Raw genomic sequence first — 20,260 nt, 5'->3', positions numbered from 1 at the left:
TGCTCTTCTCTGGACCCGCTCCAGCACTTCAATCTCTTTCCTGACCGGAGGGGCCCAGAACTGAACACAACACTCCAGGTGTGGCCTCCCCAATGCAGAGCACAGGGGAAGCATCACTGCCCTTGTCCTGCCGACTACGCCGTTTGGATCCAGGACAGGACACCATTGGCCTTCTTGGCCACGCTGGTGGCTCCTGTTGAGCTTCCTGGCCATTAGTCCCCCCAGATCCCTTTTGGCCACTCTGTGCCCAGCCCGGAGCGCTGCAGGGGGTGTTGTGGCCACTTGGCCTTGTTGAACTTCATCCCATTGGCATCGGCCCATTCTCCAGTCTATCCAGATCCCTCCTGCCTTCCAGCAGCTCCAAGCTCCCTCCCAACTTGGTGTCATCAGCAAATTTGCTGATGATGGTCTCAATCCCCTCATCTAAATCGTCAATCAAGATGTTAAACAGGACCGGACCCAACACGGACCCCTGGGGACACCACGAGTGACCGGCCGCCAGCTGGATGCGGCCCCATTCACCAGCACCCTCTGGTGTCACCAGCACTCGTCCAAGCCATGGGCTACCGGCTTTTGCATAATTCTGTATATTTAGCCTTACCCGCCGCTCCGTGACTCCATCACCCGGCCCAGCGCTCAAAACCGAGGGCGTAACTCATTAAAACGACACAAACCACATAATTTAGGGTATTTAAGAGAGGGGGGAGGCGGTTTTGCCGCAAAACGAGCCCAAAACGTGGCGGTTTTCGGTGGTTTATTTGCCGCTGGGCCCGAGGGAGCCAGGCCCACAAAACCTCGCGCTTCCCGCTTTTGGTTTGGTTTTGTCTGTTGTTTTTTTTTTTTTAAAATAAAATCTTTCACTTATAAAACTGAAAACACTAAAGCATTAAAATACAGAAAAAAAAAAAAGCTCGTTTAACTCACTTCACAAAAGCGTTAACAAGGTGACAGATCCCTCCTCTATTTCGAGCCGGCGCTCGGGCCGCTCCCGCTTTTAAATAGAAAAAAGGATGCTGAAAATGGTATTAACTCCAAAAATAATAATAATAATAATCCTATTTAGACAAAGTAATGGCAACTAACAAACCATTAAATACAGAGATGCCCAAAATACAGCTAAATATGGAATTACAAGTACTCAACCATTAGTGACCGGTATCACAAAGAGCACTGCAACATGGAAATGGGGGGAGGGGGGGAAAAAAGGGGGTTTTGGGGTGTTTTACCGTGATAAAATTGAATATTCAAAGGGGTTTGGGGGACGAATCTCGGCGCCCGCCGGGGGGGCGGCTTTATCTGTACTGGTAATTCATGTTGTGGTCGTTTCTGCCGTAACCGCCTTGGGACGCCTGGTAGGAGCTGGGGGGGCCGCTGTAGTTTTGGCCGGAGCCTGGGGAGTTGTAGTTGGATTGTGAGGAGTATCCACCTGCAAAAACAGGGGGGGAAACACCCAAAATTAAGCCATTTTAAGGCAGAAATGGAGCTTTTGAGGCGGTTTCGGGACCTGCCCTGGCGCGGGAATTGATAGAGAAAATATCTAAAATTATGGGGAAATATCTAAAATATGGAGGGGGTATATGAAACAGAGATAAAATCTAGTAGGAATAGATAAAATGATCATATACTGACCTTGCTTACCTTGGTACGAGGAGCCGCCGCCCCCCGATCCGCCGCCGTAGCCGCCGTGGGACCCGCTGTTATAGGACGAGCCCCCCGAATAGTTGTTGCCGCCGCGGCCGCTGTTGCCGTAACCTGCGGGAAATTGGTGTATTTGAGGCCAAATCGTCCCTTTTTTGGGCTGCGAAAAGTGGTGGTTGTTGGGGGTTTAATCCCAGTTCGGCGGAACCGAGCGGAGCAGAACGGATTGCGGGTTGGGATGAAGAGAATGAGGAGCGGAGCGGGAAAACGGCACTTCTGAACCCCAACATGTCGAGCTCATCCCCTGGGGAGCAGGGGCTCCGAGCTCAGGGGGTTCTGCTGGGAATGTGTTGGTTTGGCCAAATAAGCTGAGTTTAAACCCAAAAATCCTGCACTTGGTACCCAAAATAATAAGGGAACTCCGCACCGAAACAATGGGTGCTGGGCACCCAAAACAATAAGGGAACTCGGCACCCAAAACAATAGGGGAACTGGGCACCCAAAACAATAAGGGAAATCAGCACCCAAAACAATGGGCACCGGGCACCCAAAACAATAGAGGAAATCGGCACCCAAAACAATAAGGGAAATCGGCACCCAAAACAATAGGGGAACTGGGCACCCAAAATAATGGGCACCGGGCACCCAAAACAATAGGGGAACTGGGCACCCAAAATAATAAGGGAACTTGGCACCCAAAACAATAGGGGCGCCAGGCACCCAAAATAATAAGGGAAATCAGCACCCAAAACAATGGGCACCGGGCACCCAAAACAATAGGGGAAATCAGCACCCAAAATAATAAGGGAAATGGGCACCCAAAACAATAGGGGAACTGGGCACCCAAAATAATGGGCAGTGGGCACCCAAAACAATAGGGGAACTGGGTACCCAAAATAATAAGGGAAATCAGCACCCAAAACAATAGGGGAAATCAGCACCCAAAATAATAAGGGAACTTGGCACCTGAAAACCAGAGTTTTCTAATTAAGTTTCCTAATTAAAAACAAAACAAACCCAAACGTTTTAACTCAGCAGAACTCACCGAATTCCCTCTCGCGGTTGCAAGAAGTGTTAAAAACCCCCATTTTCGCCCCCCCAAACTCACTGAATATTTGGTAACACCTCCCATTTCCCGCCATACTCACTGAACTTGCTCTCGTAGCCGTAGTCGGCGCCGCCGGGCGAGCTGTAGGAGTTGGAGTAGGAGGAGTAGCCGCCCTGGCCGTGGCCGTAGCTCTTCTGCTTGCCCTGGGGGGGCCCGTAGCTGCCCCCGTACTGGTTCTGGCTGTAGGGCTGCTGCTGCTGGCCCTGGTGCGACTGGTACGAGCCGTAGGCGGCTTTCTGCTGCCCCCCGTGCTGCTGCTTCTTGTGCTTCGGGGGGTTGGCGCCGCCGTAGCTGTCGCCGCCCTGGTAGTAGGAGCCGTAGGAGCCGCCACTGCCCGAGTTGGAGTGGCCGCCGTTGCTGTAGAACTGGCCTGGGACGGGGAAAACGGTGACGAGAGGGTTAGAACGGGGCTGGGAACGGGGAAAACGGTGACGAGAGGGTTAGAACGGGGCTGGAAATGGGGAAAACGGTGACGAGAGGGTTAGAATGGGGCTGGAAATGGGGAAAACGGTGACGAGAGGGTTAGAACGGGGCTGGGAATGGGGAAAACGGTGACGAGAGGGTTAGAACGGGGCTGGAAATGGGGAAAACGGTGACGAGAGGGTTAGAATGGGGCTGGAAATGGGGAAAACGGTGACGAGAGGGTTAGAACGGGGCTGGGAACGGGGAAAACGGTGATGAGAGGGTTAGAACGGGGATGGGAACGGGGAAAATGGTCACGAGGGGGTTAAAACGGGGCTGGGAATGGGGAAAATGGAGATAAGAGGGTTGGAACGGGGCTGGAAACGGGGAAAACGGCCACGAGAGGGTTAGAACGGGGCTGGAAACGGGGAAAAAGGCCACGAGAGGGTCAGAATGGGGCTGGAAACGGGGAAGACTGAGATAAGAGGGTTAGAACGGGGCTGGAAACGGGGAAAAAGGCCATGAGAGGGTTAAAACAGGGCTGGAAACGGGGAAAATGGAGATAAGAGGGTTAGAATGGGGCTGGAAACGGGGAAAACGGTGATGAGAGGGTTAGAACGGGGCTGGAAACGGGGAAAATGGCCACGAGAGGGTCAGAATGGGGCTGGAAACGGGGAAGACTGAGATAAGAGGGTTAGAACGGGGCTGGAAACGGGGAAGACTGAGATAAGCATTAGAATAAGGCTAAAAATGGGGAAAACGGTGATGAGAGGGTTAGAACGGGGCTGGAAACGGGGAAAACGGCCACGAGAGGGTTAAAACGGGGCTGGAATGTGGAAAACTCAGATAAGAGGATTAGAATGGGGCTGGAAATGGGGAAGACAGAGATAAGAGGGTTAGAACAGGGCTGAAAACGGGGAAACTGAGATAGGAGCGTTAGAACAGGCCTAAAAATGGGGAAGATGGAGATAAGAGAGCTAGAACAGCGCTGAAAATGGGGAAAACTGAGATAGGAGCGTTAGAACTGGCCTAAAAATGGGGAAGACGGAGACTGTAACAGAGAAGCTGTGACTTCGGCAGCCCCGACACAAGAAAACGGGGGAAAATGTGAGGATTTAAGGCAAAAAGGGACTTACTGTAGCCCGCGGTCGCCGAGTTTCCACCGTAACCGTAGCTGCCGTACCCGGCGCCTAGCGAGGAATGAGAGGTTGAAATGAAAAGGCCGCGGGTTGGGTCGCAATAGAACGGCGAGGGATGAGTTCGGCTGCGGGGTTCGGGGGTTTTACCTGTGTTCATGTAGCCGCCGTGGTTGCCGTAGCCGCCCCGGCCCCTGCCCCGGCCGCGCATGTTGCCGCCCCGGCCGCGGCCGCGCATGGTGGGGGGCGGGGGGACGTCGTTGTGCATGGGGCCCCCCATGGCGAAGGCCGCGCTGTGCTGCTGCGGGGAGACAAAGCAACGGGGATTCGGGAACACACAAGGGCCAGAACACGGGAGAAGTGCAGACAAGTTCCCATTCTAAAGGCAACTTGCCAAAACTCCAAAATTCCAAACATTCCAAAAGCCTCAAAATTCCAAAAATTCCAAAATCAAAATTTTCCACATTCCAAAACCTCCAAAATTTTCCAAAACCTCCAAAATTTTCCAAAACCTCCAAAATTTTCAAACTTTGAAAATCTCAAACTTTGAAAATCTCAAACTTACTTTGAAAATCTCAAACTTTGAAAATCTCAAACTTTGAAAATCTCAAACTTTGAAAATCTCAAACTTTGAAAATCTCAAACTTTGAAAATCTCAAACTTTGAAAATCTCAAAATCTCATGTTTCAAACTTTCCAAATCTCAAATTCTCCAAATCTCAAACTTTCCAAATCTCAAATTTTCCAAAAATCTCAAATTTTCCAAATCTCAGATTTTCCAAGTTCCAGAACCTCTAAAAATCTCAAGTTTTCCAAATCTCAAAATTTTCCAAAAATCTCAAAATTTTCCAAATCTCAAAATTTTCCAAGTTCCAAAACCTCTAAAAATCTCAAGTTTTCCAAATCTCAAAATTTTCCAAATCTCAAAATTTTCCAAAAATCCCATATTTTCCAAAAATCCCATATTTTCCAAAAATCTCCAACTCTCCAGCTTTTCCCAAACCTGAGGCTGGCACGCGGCGGCGCGGCGAGGCCGAAAACGGGCTCAAGCGCAGGACTCGGGGGCGCGGAACGCGCCGGGAGCCGCGCGGGGACACCACGGGAACCCCGGCAAGAGGAGGCCGCCCCGCGCACAGCGTCCCGGCCTTTCCGCTGCCGGCCCCGGGGCTGCCCCGCACCCCTGGGCCCCTCCCCAAAGGGGTCAAAGCGGCGGCCGCGGCGCCACGAACCGTCGGAATTTGCCGAATGGGGGTTTTTCTTACTTTGACGGGGAATTTGGGGCCCCCCCGGGCCGGCACGGGGGCTCTTTTCTTCTTGTTCTGCTCGATGGGCACCGGAGCATCCGGAAACAGTTTCTCCAGCGCGGCCAACGCGGCGTAAGCTTTGGCCACTTTTTTATTGGAACCGGCTCCCTGGAACTTCTGCCCGTCCACCTCCACCTGCGCCGGGATTAGAGGATCATTCCCAAGCGGAATTAGCCGGAACAGATGTTAAATTCGCTATCTTTTAGAGATAATTCTATGAATTTGGAGCAAAAACGTTGCTGCTCGCTCCACAACCTCCAAGGAGCAATCCAGCCCAACCGCGCCGCGATTTACGGTTTTGAACGGATATCAGAGCGATAAAACGGAGCGAAACGCCCCAAAACGCCGCCCACCTCCATGACGAAGCATTTGTCGTGGCTGCCGCCCGTTTCCGAGATGAGCTCGTACTTCAGGCCGCGCCGCTTCTCGTTCAGCTCCATCACCGGGTTCTTGCCGTGCTTGGTGAGAATTGGTCCCTGCTGCTTCACGTTCTGCGAGGAAACGGCGGCGGTCGAGCTTTTCCCCCCGGGAACGGTAACGCGGGGGGTGTCTGACACCCCCGAAACCACCGCGGGGGTGGTTTTACCCCATTTTCGGCGCCGCTCACCTCTGGGGTTTGATCCGAGGGCGGAGAAGCGGCCGCGGGCGCCGAGACGGTTTCCACCACGGGCGGGGGAGCGACCACCACGGGTTTCTGTTCCGTCTCCTCGGCCGATTCGTCGCCTTTCCCCGACTCTTTGCCTTCCGCCCCGGTGGGCAAACCCATATCCTGCAGCACCTGCGGCACCAGAACCCGCTACAGACCCCAAAACACCGCCAGCTCTCGCGTGCCAAACCCATTTTGGGGGAAATCCTTGAGAAAACCGCTCAAAACACTATTTATTAATGATTTTCAAGCGCGTTCCCCAAGGTCGAAGAAGGAAAGATTCCTCCGGCCTGAGAGTTATTTTTCACGCGGGGTTGGAGTCGCGACTCATCCCCATCGCCCTTTTCAATGTGAAAGGGCCGGTAATCAATTAACGGCTAATTAACGAGTCCCAGGGTGGGAATGAGCACTAGCGGCTCTCACCTTGACGGCCACGTGCAGCTTGGCCGTTTTCTTGGAGGGCCCCGACGCCTCGAAGGTGCTGCCGTCGATCTCCACCGACATGGTGAAGATGGGAGCGTGAACGGGACCAGTTTGGGAGACCAGTTTGTACTGGAGCCCGGGTTTGAGCTGGTTCAGCTTCATCAGCGCGTTCATGGCCTGGGGGGGTTCAAGTTTTTCCTCTGAATAGATTAAAAGAAGAAAGTTCGCAACGTTCGTCATTGTTCTAAAAGCAGAAAACCCACTTCAGACAAGCGTGTTTCCCTCCTCGGCGTTAAATTAAGGTCAAAAATCCCTCAATTAAGGTTTTGTTTAAACGCTAATTGTGATTTGGGAGCGAAAGCGACCGCGCGCCGGCGGGAAGGGCCCTCGGGCGCCGCGCTGCACCTACCTCTGCTTAACTCAATACCTTTTTTCTGGATCTTCTTCTTCTTCTTGCTGGGCGATTTCTCCTCGCCGTCCTCCTCCATCGGCCGCTTCATGGGGGTGACGGCGTACGTGGTGCTGGGAGGGATCTGGACTGCAAAACCAACCGGCGACCTCAGCGCGGCGCCTCCCGGCAACCGCGCGGGGGCTCCTCCGCCTCCGTTACTCACCGGTGTAGTCGATGGGGTTCTCGTTCTTTGGCTTCTTGGGCATTTTGGAGGGCAGGGGATCCATGCCCAGGACCTTGTGGAGTTGGCCGAAGGCCGCGAGCCGCAGCGCGTGCTGGAAAAGCCAAGCGCGGCGTCAACGCGGCGCCAGCGGCTCCCGCCGCCTGTTTCCAACAGGAGCACCTGCCCACCCTTACACCGAATCCTCCGCGCTTTCGTACCGCTCTCCGCTTTGCTTTTTTGTTGGGAAATTCAACCCAAAAAAAATACAGGGAGGCGCTATTTAAAAACCTACTTTTGCTTCTGGGTTGGCCGAGCTACAAATTCCTCCTCGCTGTGGGATTTGCTTTTACTCGACTGGGTATTAACGCAATTAACGGCGCCCTCGGGGGGGCGACTACGCTACGATTAACCAATAAGTTCCGAGGCAGTTTGAACTGATTCGTAAGGTTTTCGGAGTTAAAACTATACCTGAGCACTCTGTGTGATATCTTCCCTTTGTTGTCTGTCTAGATGCCCAATAGCATCAGTGGCTTCTTTTTCACAAGGATCATAAATACCAGAACCATCTGAAGGCAGGAAACAAGGAAGATATGCAGAGAATTATCCTGGTGTTTGCTAAACACGCTGAACTATTGCCCTGGGCGGCCACGGCGCCGCTCGCCTCTCCAGGAGCGCCATGGGCACGAGCCGGCGCCCCCGGCGCTGTGCGGCCGCGCCGGGCCTGGGGTCGCGGCCCCAGCGGCGGCCGAGCCGCCCGCGAACCACTCGGGGAGCTCAAGGTGACGGCTGCGCCTCTCTCTACGCGGTGCGGGGGAACCGGAAGGCGATGGGGGCGTTTCGGAGCCGGAGCACGGAACACGCGCGCGGGGGCTTCTGGGCCGCCCGCGCGGGAAACGGGGGTTGGGTAAAATTGGGGAATTTGGGAAAATTTAAAATTTGGAATTCCAAATTTCAAATTTTGGGGATTTTAAAATGTTGGATTTTTGAATTTTCAAAATTTGGATATTTCAAGTTGTTAAAATGTCAGTTTTAAAATTTCTGAAGTTTTGAAATGTGAAAATTTAAATTTCCAAAGTTTTGAAATAGTGAAATTCTTAAAATTCTGAAATTGTGACATTCTTAAAACTCTGAAAATTCTGAAGAGGTGAAATTTGAAATTCTTAGAATTCCAAAACGGTGAAATTTGAAATTCTTACAATTGCAAAAAGGTAAAATTTGTAATTATTTGAATTCTGAAATGGTGAAATTTGAAATTCTTAAAATTCCGAAACTGAAATTTGAAATTCTTTGAATTCAGAAGTGGTGAAATTTGAAAAATCTTTGAATTCCAAAACTGAAATTTGAAATTCTTAAAATTCCAAAACTGAAATTTGAAATTCTTAAAATTCCAAAACTGAAATTTGAAATTCTTTGAATTCTGAAGTGGTGAAATTTGAAATTATTACAATTCCAAAAGAGGGAAATTATAAATTCTTACAATTCTGAAACGGTGAAATTATAAATTCTTTGAATTCCAAAATGTTGAAATTTGAAATTCTTTGAATTCCAAAACTGTGAACTTTGAAATTCTTAAAATACCAAAATTGTGAAATTCGAGTTTTTGAAATCTGAAATTTTTAAAATTCGGAAAATTTGAAATTTTTGAAATTTTGACTTTTTTGAGATTTTAAATTGCCGACAAGGACCGCGCGTTCGCTCCCGCAACGGAAACGCGGAGCAGCACCAAACCTGGCATGACGATGCCCGAGGCGAGGCACTCGAGGACCCTCCGCAGCGCCTCGCCGGCGCCCATGGGCCTGTTGGCCGTGCCGATGGACTTCTCGCAGAGCAGCTCGAGGGGCTGGAAAGAACCACACGACGGCTCAGGAGAGCGAGCGGAGGGACGAGCCGACGCGCCCGCCCGCGGGAACGCCCCGGGGACTCAACCTGTTAACCCGTAAACCATTCGCATCGCAGATATTTGGGAGTTTTAAGGGCAGGAAGTTGGTTTGGAGCTATAATCGTCTATTTATGAAAGGGACAAAGGATCCAACCCCCAAAATCAAGCCAACAGGTCAAATTACCCATCCTCTGAGCGGCGCCCAGGTCGGAACGCGCGTGCAGAGGTCGCGCAGCACCCGGATGACGATGACGCACGACTTGAGTCCGTTGGCCCTGGCCTGGAGGGAGAACCAAAACTCACCAAAACACCCCAAACTGCTCGCTCAGCCATTCCCTTTATCTTTTGCAGCGCTACTTTGCCAAGGGTAAACGGGATTTGCGTGGTTTAGAACGTAAACGGGTAACCGTGGTGTGCAAAGGCAACATTACTCTTAACACAAAGCAGCAGCTACGCGTCTACTCTTAAAAACGGTCCATTAATTCGCTTAAGTGCTTCTTGAGCAACTGCGCCGCCACGTCCAGCACCGCTACCGTTAAATACGTTAAATACCAACGAATAATAACACTCAGCCCCTTTAATAGTTTACGATTTGTTTTTTTTTTTTGCTACGTAAAGACAAATATAAGAACAAAATGCAAACCTGGAACCACTTGGCGTGCCGCAGTGACGCCAAGGCAGCAAGGCATTTCTGCCTGTCCAGAACGTCCGGGGAGTCGGAGCCTGATTGCGTTTCTAGTCGTGGATGGAATAAGAAGACAAGGCACGGTTTGACCAAGGGGCTTCTGGCGGGCGGAGGGGGGACGAGGCAGCGGCCGAGCGGGCACCGGGGCTCCCAAAAACGGCCGGTTGACCCAGAACCACGGGCTTGAACCGAAAAAATGGTCCTGAGTTTAGTCAGGACTGTGGGCTTGGACCAAAAAATCAGTGCTGGTTCTATCTGGATCCACGGGCTCGAACCGAAAAACCAGTCCTGAGTTTAGTCAGGACTGTGGGCTTGGACCAAAAAATCAGTCCTGAGTTTAGTCAGGACCATGGGCTTGGACTGAAAAACCAGTCCTGAGTTTAGTCAGGACCGTGGGCTTGGACCAAAAAATCAGTGCTGGTTCTATCTGGATCCACGGGCTCGAACCAAAAAACCAATCCTGAGTTTAGTCAGGACTGTGGGCTTGGACCAAAAAATCAGTGCTGAGGTTAGTCAGGACTGTGGGCTTGGACCACAAAACCAGTCCTGAGCTTAGGCAGGACCGTGGGCTTGGACCAAAAAATCAGTGCTGGTTCTATCCGGATCCACGGGCTCGAACCGAAAAACCAGTCCTGAGTTTAGTCAGGACTGAGGGCTTGGACCAAAAACTCACTGTTGAGTTTAGCCAGGACCATGGGCTTGGACTGAAAAACCAGTCCTGAGTTTAGTCAGGACCGTGGGCTTGGACCAAAAAAAAATCAGTGCTGGTTCTATCTGGATCCACGGGCTCGAACCGAAAAACCAGTCCTGAGTTTAGTCAGGACTGTGGGCTTGGACCAAAAAATCAGTCCTGAGCTTAGCCAGGACCATGGGCTTGGACCAAAAAACCAGTCCTGAGTTTAGTCAGGACTGTGGGCTTGGACCAAAAAATCAGTGCTGAGTTTAGTCAGGACTGTGGGCTTGGACTGAAAAACCAGTCCTGAGTTTAGTCAGGACTGTGGGCTTGGACCAAAAAAACAGTCCTGAGTTTAGTCAGGACCATGGGCTTGGACCAAAAAATCAGTGCTGGTTCTATCCGGATCCACAGGCTCGAACCGAAAAACCAGTCCTGAGTTTAGTGAGGACCATGGGCTTGGATCGAAAAAAACAGTCCTGAGTTTAGTCAGGACCGTGGGCTTGGGCCAAAAAAGTCAGTCCTAGTTCTATGTGGATCCACGGGCTCGAACCGAAAAACCAGTCCTGAGTTTAGTCAGGACTGTGGGCTTGGACCAAAAAATCAGTCCTGGTTCTATCCGGATCCATGGGCTTGAACTAAAAAACCAGTCCTGAGTTTAGTCAGGACTGTGGGCTTGGACTAAAAAATCAGGCCTGGTTCTATCCCGATCCATGGGCTTGGGCCACAAAAACCAGTCCTGGTTCTATCTGGATCCACGGGTTTGAACCAAAAAACCAGTCCTGAGTTTAGTCAGGACCGTGGGCTTGGACCACAAAAATCAGTCCTGGTTCTACCCGGATCCATGGGCTTGAACCACAAAATCAAATCATTATTGTCCCCAGAACGATGGGCTTGAGCCACTAAATAAACTCATTCTCCCCAAAATGATGGGTTTGAGCCAAGAAAATGAACCCTGGTTGTACCCAGATGATGGGCTTGAACCACCAAACCAGTCCTGAGTCTCCCCAGGACCACGGGCTTGGGCCACCAACCCAATCCTGACCCTTCCCTGCTGATGGTCCTGAAACCCCAAACGAATGGCTGATGCGATGCTGCTCCGCTTCGAAATTCAAACTGCGGAGAGCAGGGGGATGTTTCATTAACTTAATTAAGGGGTGAAACGTTGGCGACGAGAAGGTGCCGTCCAAGCCCAAGTGTGGTGGGAGGATGAGGAGCCGGGGTGTGGAATGGGCCGGAGAGGCCAAAAACCCTCGGGGACTGGGGTGGATGGGAGCCTGCGAGGCCGGTATTGGGTCAAAACGGGGGGTTTAACCAAAACTGCCCGTTCTGGGGGGGAAAGCTCGGCGAGGACGGAGGGAACCCCCTCGGCGCGGCTGCCCCGGCCCCGGCCCGCGACAGAGCGTCCTGTTGGTCAAAGGTCCAGCGTCCCTAAAGTCGACAAACTGGAAGGCTTGGGAGACGAGTCAGAGATCAGAAACCAGAGACAAGGCAAGAGAGCACAACGAGATGGGGCGCCCTGGTCCGCTCCGCTTCCCAGTCTGTGCTGCAGCAAAACTGAAGCTACGGGTCGGAACCAGCGCCACCACCACCCGCGAGGCCTGAAGGTCAGGGTTTTAGATAAGGCTAGTGCACAGATGCCTCTGCGACACGATACCCGGTCATTCACTCAAATTCCGCGTGGGAGTTCTCATTTGAGAGCGGAGCTAACTTTATCCAAAACTCTGCATCCCTTTTTGTTCGGCAATTGCAACGTTTTGGAGCCAAATCGAGGAGCCCCAGAGCGCCTACGAATCATTTTTGCTGCAACACAAACTGCCCGGAACATCCAAGTTCACGTGCATGCAGGTCATTTAACCAGAAGCCTTCGAGATTTTGGGCTAGTTTGGGCTTTTTTAAACGTATCTGGTTTATATTTTTACGTCACTGTGCAGGCCACTGACATGGCTGGGTACGGACGAAGATTAAGACAACGAGATGATGTATTAGTGAACTAAAGGCTCGAGTAAATCATAAATCATAAATCAAAGGATAAAAACAACACCAAAAGGAGCAAAATCCCACCCAAAAGGTGCTGCTCAGTTTCAGACGCTCGGGTTGAGTTAAAACCACAACGGCGACTTGGCGAGGCCGGATTTGGCTCAGGGAATTTGGAACGGGCACAACCGGAGCTCCGATCCGAAACTGAAGAGCACGTTTTCTCGGGGCATTAGCAACAGCAAGGCCGGGCTGCGGCTCCTCCCCGGCGCCCGTACCTCCCGCCGACTGCTTCTCCATCTCCTCCCGCACCACGGGCGACGTCAGGTGGATCGTCAGCGTCAGCGGCGGCTCCTTCGTGTTCTTAATCACGATCGCGGCGTCGCCCACCGACTGGATTATCTCGTATTTGTCTTCTGTGATCGCCTGCAAGAGAATTCCACCGCTTAGCGGCCGAAATCACCCAGCGAGGGGTCTGCGGCTTGCTTTTGTAGCCAAAACGAGGCGTACAAGCACAATTCCAGCTCGTAAAGAGAATGTGGCTCAAGGAGGCAATTCCGGAATCACGCTACAAAAAGAATCCCAGAATGGACTGGGTTGGAAAAGCCCTCAGAGCTCATCCAGTCCAACCCTTGGTCCAACTCCAGCCCGTTCACTAGATCATGGCACTAAGTCCAGTCTTAGTTTAAAACCCTCCAGGGCCGGTGAGTCCAGCACCTCCCTGGGCAGCCATTCCAATGCCTGACCACTCTCTCTGCAAAGAATTGCTTCCTAATCTCCAGCCTAAAGTCAAGTTTAAGCCCCCTTGTCCTATTGCGAACTGCCTGGGAGAAGAGCCCAATCCCCCCTGGCTCTGACTGCCCTTCAGGTGGTTCTAGAGAGTGCTGAGCTCAGCTCTAAGCCTCTTGTCCAGCCTAACCAAGCCCAGCTCCCTCAGCCTCTCCCCATGGGTCTTGTGTTCAGTCCCTTCCCCAGTCTTGTTGCTCTTCTCTGGACCCGCTCCAGCACTTCAATCTCTTTCCTGACCGGAGGGGCCCAGAACTGACCACAACACTCCAGGTGTGGCCTCCCCAATGCAGAGCACAGGGGAAGCATCACTGCCCTTGTCCTGCCGACTACGCCGTTTGGATCCAGGACAGGACACCATTGGCCTTCTTGGCCACGCTGGTGGCTCCTGTTGAGCTTCCTGGCCATTAGTCCCCCCAGGTCCCTTTTGGCCACTCTGTGCCCAGCCTGTAAAGAAAGGTCTGGAAGCCAACACCGCTGGTTTTTAGGTGTCTCCCAGCGCGTTTTGCTCGGTTCGGGAAGGTTTTACTCACAGCGAGCTGCACGCCCAGGTTATCGGCGACTTTCTCCAGCAGATCCGAGGTGGGTTTGTCTTTGCACAACAGAACCAGCTCGAGGTCCAGGTCCCCCTTGAGCAAGAGGCCTTTGGCGACGAGCCCCACGCGCATCACGCCGCGCAGGGTGCGGGTCAGCTGCTCCGCCTTCTGCTCCCTGCAACGCAACGGCGCTCCAGGTCAACGCCGCTCACCGGCCGGGCGGGCAGCGGCGCTCACCGCTTCACAGCAACACCGGTGATCAACCGGGCGGGCAGCGGCGCTCACCGCTTCACAGCGACACCGGTGATCAACCGGGCGAGCAGCGGCGCTCACCGCTTCACAGCGACACCGGTGACTGACCGGGCGAGCAGCGGCGCTCACCGCTTCACAGCGACACCGGTGATCAACCGGGCGAGCAGCGGCGCTCACCGCTTCACAGCAACACCGGTGATCAACCGGGCGAGCAGCGGCGCTCACCGCTTCACAGCAACACCGGTGATCAACCGGGCAGGCAGCGGCGCTCACCACTTCACAGCAACACCGGTGATCAACCGGGCGAGCAGCGGCGCTCACCGCTTCACAGCAACACCGGTGATTAACCGGGCGAGCAGCGGCGCTCACCGCTTCACAGCGACACCGGTGATTGACCGGGCGAGCAGCGGCGCTCACCGCTTCACAGCGACACCGGTGATCAACCGGGCGAGCAGCGGCGCTCACCGCTTCACAGCGACACCGGTGATTAACCGGGCGGGCAGCGGCGCTCACCGCTTCACAGCGACACCGGTGGTCAACCGGGCGAGCAGCGGCGCTCACCGCTTCACAGCAACACCGGTGATCAACCGGGCGGGCAGCGGCGCTCACCGCTTCACAGCAACACCGGTGATCAACCGGGCGAGCAGCGGCGCTCACCGCTTCACAGCAACACCGGTGATCAACCGGGCGAGCAGCGGCGCTCACCGCTTCACAGCAACACCGGTGATCAACCGGGCGGGCAGCGGCGCTCACCGCTTCACAGCAACACCGGTGATCAACCGGGCGAGCAGCGGCGCTCACCGCTTCACAGCAACACCGGTGATCAACCGGGCGAGCAGCGGCGCTCACCGCTTCACAGCAACACCGGTGATTGACCGGGCGGGCAGCGGCGCTCACCGCTTCACAGCAACACCGGTGATCAACCGGGCGGGCAGCGGCGCTCACCGCTTCACAGCGACACCGGTGATTAACCGGGCGAGCAGCGGCGCTCACCGCTTCACAGCGACACCGGTGATCAACCGGGCGAGCAGCGGCGCTCACCGCTTCACAGCAACACCGGTGATCAACCGGGCGAGCAGCGGCGCTCACCGCTTCACAGCAACACCGGTGATCAACCGGGCGAGCAGCGGCGCTCACCGCTTCACAGCAACACCGGTGATTAACCGGGCAGGCAGCGGCGCTCACCGCTTCACAGCGACACCGGTGATTGACCGGGCGAGCAGCGGCGCTCACCGCTTCACAGCAACACCGGTGATCAACCGGGCGAGCAGCGGCGCTCACCGCTTCACAGCAACACCGGTGATTAACCGGGCGAGCAGCGGCGCTCACCGCTTCACAGAAACACCGGTGATTGACCGGGCGAGCAGCGGCGCTCACCGCTTCACAGCGACACCGGTGATTAACCGGGCAGGCAGCGGCGCTCACCGCTTCACAGCAACACCGGTGATCAACCGGGCGAGCAGCGGCGCTCACCGCTTCACAGCAACACCGGTGATTAACCGGGCGAGCAGCGGCGCTCACCGCTTCACAGAAACACCGGTGATTGACCGGGCGAGCAGCGGCGCTCACCGCTTCACAGCAACACCGGTGATTAACCGGGCGAGCAGCGGCGCTCAATGCAAACTACCCGCTTCAAATTAACACAGGTAATTAACCAGGTAAGCAGTGATGGTCACAGCAAACTACCCACCTCAAATTAACACAGTTAATTAACCAGGTAAGCAGTGATGCTCATGCAAACTACCCACTTCAAATTAACACAGGTAATTAACCAGGTAAGCAGTGATGCTCACAGCAAACTACCCGTTTCAAATTAACACAGTTAATTAACCAGGTAAGCAGGGATGCTCACTGCAAACCACCCACTTCAAATTAACACAGTTAATTAACCGGGTAACCAGTGATGCTCACCACAAACTACCCGCTTCATAATTAACAGAATTAATTAACCAGGTAAGCAGCGATGCTCACTGCAAACTACCTGCTTCAAATTAACACAGGTAATTAACCAGGTAAGCAGTGATGCTCACCACAAACTACCCGCCTCAAATTAACACAGTTAATTAACCAGGTAAGCAGTGATGCTCACAGCAAACTACCCGCTTCAAATTAACACAGTTAATTAACCAGGTAAGCAGTGATGCGCATGCAAACTACCCGCCTCAAATTAACATAGTTAATTAACCAGGTAAGCAGCGGCGCTCACCACAAACTACCCGCTTCATAATTAACAGAATAATTAACCAGGTAAGCAGTGATGCTCACAGCAAACTACCCGCTTCAAATTAACACGGTTAATTAGGCAGGTAAGCAGCAATGCTTACTTCAAATTAACACCGGTAATTAGCCAGGTAAGCAGGGATGCTCACCACAAACTACCCACTTCAAATTAACACAGTTAATTAGCCAGGTAAGCAGGGATGCTCACAGCAAACCGCCCGCTGCACAGTTAATTAAGGAGGCGCCCAAGCAGCGCCGCTCGCCGCCCCCTGCTGGTGCTGAGCCACAACCAAGGGGGATCCTCAGCGGCACGCGGGGCGGGGACAACAAACCGCCCCCTCGGGCCAGCGCATCTTGGCGCTGGAGCCGACCGGCGCCCGTCCTCACCCGCCGTCCTTGCTCTCGTCCTCGGGCGCCGTGTCCATGGCGTCGCCGTCGGGCTGCTCGCCGCTGCCCTTCTCCTGCTCGTCGATCCAGTCGGACACGGCCTTGAGCGCGCGCTCCGTGTGCGACACCATGTTCTGCACGGCCTCCAGCTCCTCCTGCGTGGGGTACACGGCCGAGTGCTTGGCCATCACGTGCCGGTCGTCGTTCACGAAGATCCGCATGGGCCGCTGCGGGGGAGGGGCCGCGGGGAAAAGGGGGAGATTTGGAATTGGAAATTTGGAAATTTCAAATTTGGAAATTTTGAAATTTCAAATTTTGAAATTTTGAAATTTGAAATTTTGAATTTTGAATTTTGAAATTTTGAATTTTGAAATTTTGAATTTTGAATATGTGCACTTTGACTTTGAAATTCTGACCTTGAAACTCTGACCTTGAACCTCTAAATTTGTGTATTTTGACTTTGAAATTTTGACTTTTGAAATTCTGACCTTGAAATTTTTACTTTGAAATTCTGAATTTGAAATTTCGACTTTTGAAATTCTGAATTTGTGCATTTTGACTTTCGAAATTCTGACTTTGAAATTTTGAATTTGAAACGCTGACGTTTGAAATTTTGACCTCTGAAATTCTGAATTGGAAATTCTGAATTTGTGCCTTTTGACTTTTGAAATTCCGACTTTGAAATTCTGAATTTGTGAGTTTTGACTTGGTGAATTTTGACTTTGAAATTCTGAATTTGAAATTCGGGATTTGCAAATTTTGACTTTGAAACTATGAATTTGAAATTCTGAATTTGTGAATCTTGAATTTGAAATTTTGACTTTGAGATTCTGAATTTGTGAATTTTGACTTTGAAATTCTGAATTTCAAACGTTGACTCTGAAATTCTGGATTTGAAACATTGAATTTGTCAATTCTGACTCCGAAATTCCAAAATTGGGAATTTTGACTCGAAATTCCAAAATTGGGAATTTTGACTCCGAAATTCCAAAATTGGGAAATTCTGACTCCGAAATCATGACTTCTCACCATTTTGGGTTCCGGCGTCCGCGCGGCGCTCGGGTGGGGTTTATTCCGCTTGTCCCGCCGCAGCGGCTGCGCCGGCACCGCGCTCGGCCTGAAACGCAACAGGACCCGTTAGCCACGCGGCAACGGCGCAACTGGAGCCAATGGGGGAAATTAGAGGGACGCAAACTCGTTAGCGAACGCCCCGTTTCCCGCTCTGACGATTCACAATAACGATTCAAACCAGGTTTATCACCAGGTTCAACCAGGCTCCTCGTTCCCATTAAAACCGGATTATTCCAAAGCTCAGGTCCCTAAACCGAAACACGATGGAGGGGAAACGTCCCTTATAGACCAAAATTAAACCCATAAGCAACAATTCCACAAGGTAAAGAATCAAAGATGACCCTTAATTCCCGCTGCTCGCAAGTTATTCCTTATTATTATATATTATTATATATATATTATTATTTTTATAACCCAGAAATCATTTGTGACGTAAGAATCAGCAGTTGGTGGAGTCACAGACATTAATTTGACCCAAAATCTTGATCAAACGCTGAAGTTCTTCACGGGATTCACGTGGTTCTAACTCTATAATAACGTCACGTTGATGTCCTGGGTGGGAATCACGACCCTGCTGTGCAATTTGCTTTAAAATCCTGCAACTTGAGGCATTTTTGGGGGTAAAAAGCAAGAAAACTCAATTTCCGGAGCGGCCGTCGGACTCTACGGCACCAAAACACCCCCCGCTCGCACCCCGCGTTAAACATCTGGGTTTGATTACACTTCAATTACAATTAAACCCAGACATTAGCGCGGCCAAGCAGGGGAATTAATTATCCCCCAAGAACCCCCACAGCACCCCGTGGTGTTTGCAGCCCCCCAAATCCCCCTATTTTCCTCAATTTTGGGGTAAGAAATGAATGAAAAATCCAACTCCAAGGTGTTTCCAAAGCGCCAAAGGGAATTTCCCGCCCTAAATCGGCGCCAACGGAACCCGCGCGGTTTGTTTGGCGAAGCTTTTGTGTTTTAAGGCTGAATTAGTGGTTTCTGGCGGCGCCTGGAGCCCGCGGGACCCGCGGAGGGTGCTCGGAGGAGCGCGATAAGCTCGGCTTAAGGGGCTGGACAGGGACGAGGGGGAAGCGGCGATAAAGCCCTGGGAGGGGGATTTGGGGACAGGGGGGCCCTAAAGGACCTTTAAATGGCACCAAAAGGGATGTTCCCCCCCCCCCCCCCAAGAAAACAAAATTAAGACCCCAGGGAGCTGCTACTTCCCTGGGAGGGGGGGGAGGACCGTTCCCCCCCACCCCCCCCGTTCCCACACTGTGGAACGGGCCAATGAAGGGGGAAGGTCCCGGTGCCCCCCCCGCCCCGTTCCCACACGGTGGAACCGGCCATTGCGGGGGGTGGGGGGGGGAAGGTCCCGGTGCCCGCCCCCCGGGACCCCCCGTTCTCACACGGTGGAACGGGCCAATGAAGGGGGAAGGTCCCGGTGCCCGCCCCCCGGGACCCCCCATTCCCACACGGTGGAACGGGCCAATGAAGGGGGAAGGTCCCGGTGCCGCCCCCGCCCCGTTCCCACACGGTGGAACCGGCCATTGCGGGGGACGGTAGGGGGGAAGGTCCTGGTGCTCCCCCCCCGGGACCCCCCGATCCCCCCTCCCCGTTCCCACACTGTGGAACGGGCCAATGAAGGGGGAAGGTCCCGGTGCCCCCCCCGCCCCGTTCCCACACGGTGGAACCGGCCATTGCGGGGGGTGGTGGGGGGGAAGGTCCCGGTGCCCCCCATCCGGGACCCCCCGATCCCCCCTCCCCGTTCCCACACGGTAGAACTGGCCAATACGGGGCGGGTGGGAGAGGTCCCGGTGCCCCCCCCGAGAACCCCCGTTCCCACACAGTGGAACCGGCGGTTGGGGGTGGGGGGGGGGGGGGAAGAGACCACTGGGCGGGGGGAGGAGGGGGAAGGAGCCGCCATTTGCAAACGCGGCGAGAACAAAGCGGCGGGAAATGGGGGGGGGGTCGAAGCGGCGCGACCCCCCAAAACCCCTCACATCGACACCCCCAAAACGCTCGGGGCGGCTGTGGGGAGGGGGGAAACGGGGTGATTTGGGGGGTGGGGGGGAGTTAGCGCGACCCCCTCCTCAATTCCCGCCCCCCCCGCTCTCCCCTCACTCACCCCCGGCCCCGCCGCCGCCATTTTGTCTCCACAGCACAATGGGAAGAGAGGGAGGGGAAAAAAAGGGGCCGGGTCACCGCCGGCGGGCCCGCCGCCACCCCCCCGCCTCACACGGGCCTACCCGCCCTCCTCCGCGGCCCGACCGCCCGGCACCGCCCCCCCGGCTTCCCCGCTCAACCCCCGGTGGGGAGAACGGGGGGTGAGGGAGGGAAGAGCAGCCGCCGTTCTTACCGGGGGGGTGTCGCCCGCGGACGGGGCCCGGGCTGGGGCCTGCGGGGCCGCGGAGCAGCGGGGGCGGGCGGTGCGGCGGGCGCGGGACTGCAGCGCGGGGGGCGGAGCCGCCGCCGGCGGGGGGCGCGGGATTCGGTGGGGACCGGGGGGGGGGGCGTGTTGGGAACCGGGGAGGAGAGT

At 53.8% G+C, this 20,260-nt stretch overlaps 1 protein-coding gene across 5 annotated transcripts; it reads right to left on the bottom strand.

The window, feature by feature from the left end:
* Nucleotides 1-737: 737 nt before the first annotated feature.
* ILF3 (interleukin enhancer binding factor 3) lies at nucleotides 738-20,256 on the bottom strand. Of its 5 annotated transcripts, none has more exons than XM_065043830.1 (20): nucleotides 20,081-20,256; nucleotides 17,695-17,782; nucleotides 16,666-16,892; nucleotides 13,804-13,981; nucleotides 12,763-12,910; nucleotides 9,793-9,884; nucleotides 9,334-9,429; nucleotides 8,999-9,110; nucleotides 7,739-7,836; nucleotides 7,271-7,382; nucleotides 7,084-7,194; nucleotides 6,657-6,856; nucleotides 6,195-6,365; nucleotides 5,941-6,078; nucleotides 5,546-5,722; nucleotides 4,435-4,585; nucleotides 4,285-4,338; nucleotides 2,787-3,116; nucleotides 1,630-1,752; nucleotides 738-1,426 (listed from the first exon to the last, which is right to left on the bottom strand). In XM_065043830.1, the coding sequence occupies exons 2-20, from the start codon at nucleotides 17,695-17,697 to the stop codon at nucleotides 1,293-1,295; spliced, it is 2,655 nt and encodes an 884-aa protein (XP_064899902.1). In that variant the 5' UTR covers nucleotides 17,698-17,782; nucleotides 20,081-20,256; the 3' UTR covers nucleotides 738-1,292. The 5 variants fall into 5 exon arrangements, with proteins under 5 accessions (XP_064899902.1, XP_064899901.1, XP_064899903.1 ...); XM_065043829.1 differs by having other exon boundaries at nucleotides 1,639-1,752; nucleotides 20,081-20,214; XM_065043831.1 differs by lacking the exon at nucleotides 20,081-20,256 and adding an exon at nucleotides 19,850-19,948.
* Between the last annotated feature and the right edge of the window lie 4 nt (nucleotides 20,257-20,260).

Source organism: Columba livia, chromosome 30 (genome assembly GCF_036013475.1).
Source record: "Columba livia isolate bColLiv1 breed racing homer chromosome 30, bColLiv1.pat.W.v2, whole genome shotgun sequence".
NCBI classification, from domain to species: Eukaryota; Metazoa; Chordata; class Aves; order Columbiformes; family Columbidae; genus Columba; species Columba livia.
Note: the sequence above shows the minus strand (reverse complement) of the source record. Positions and strands in the feature narration are given on the sequence as shown.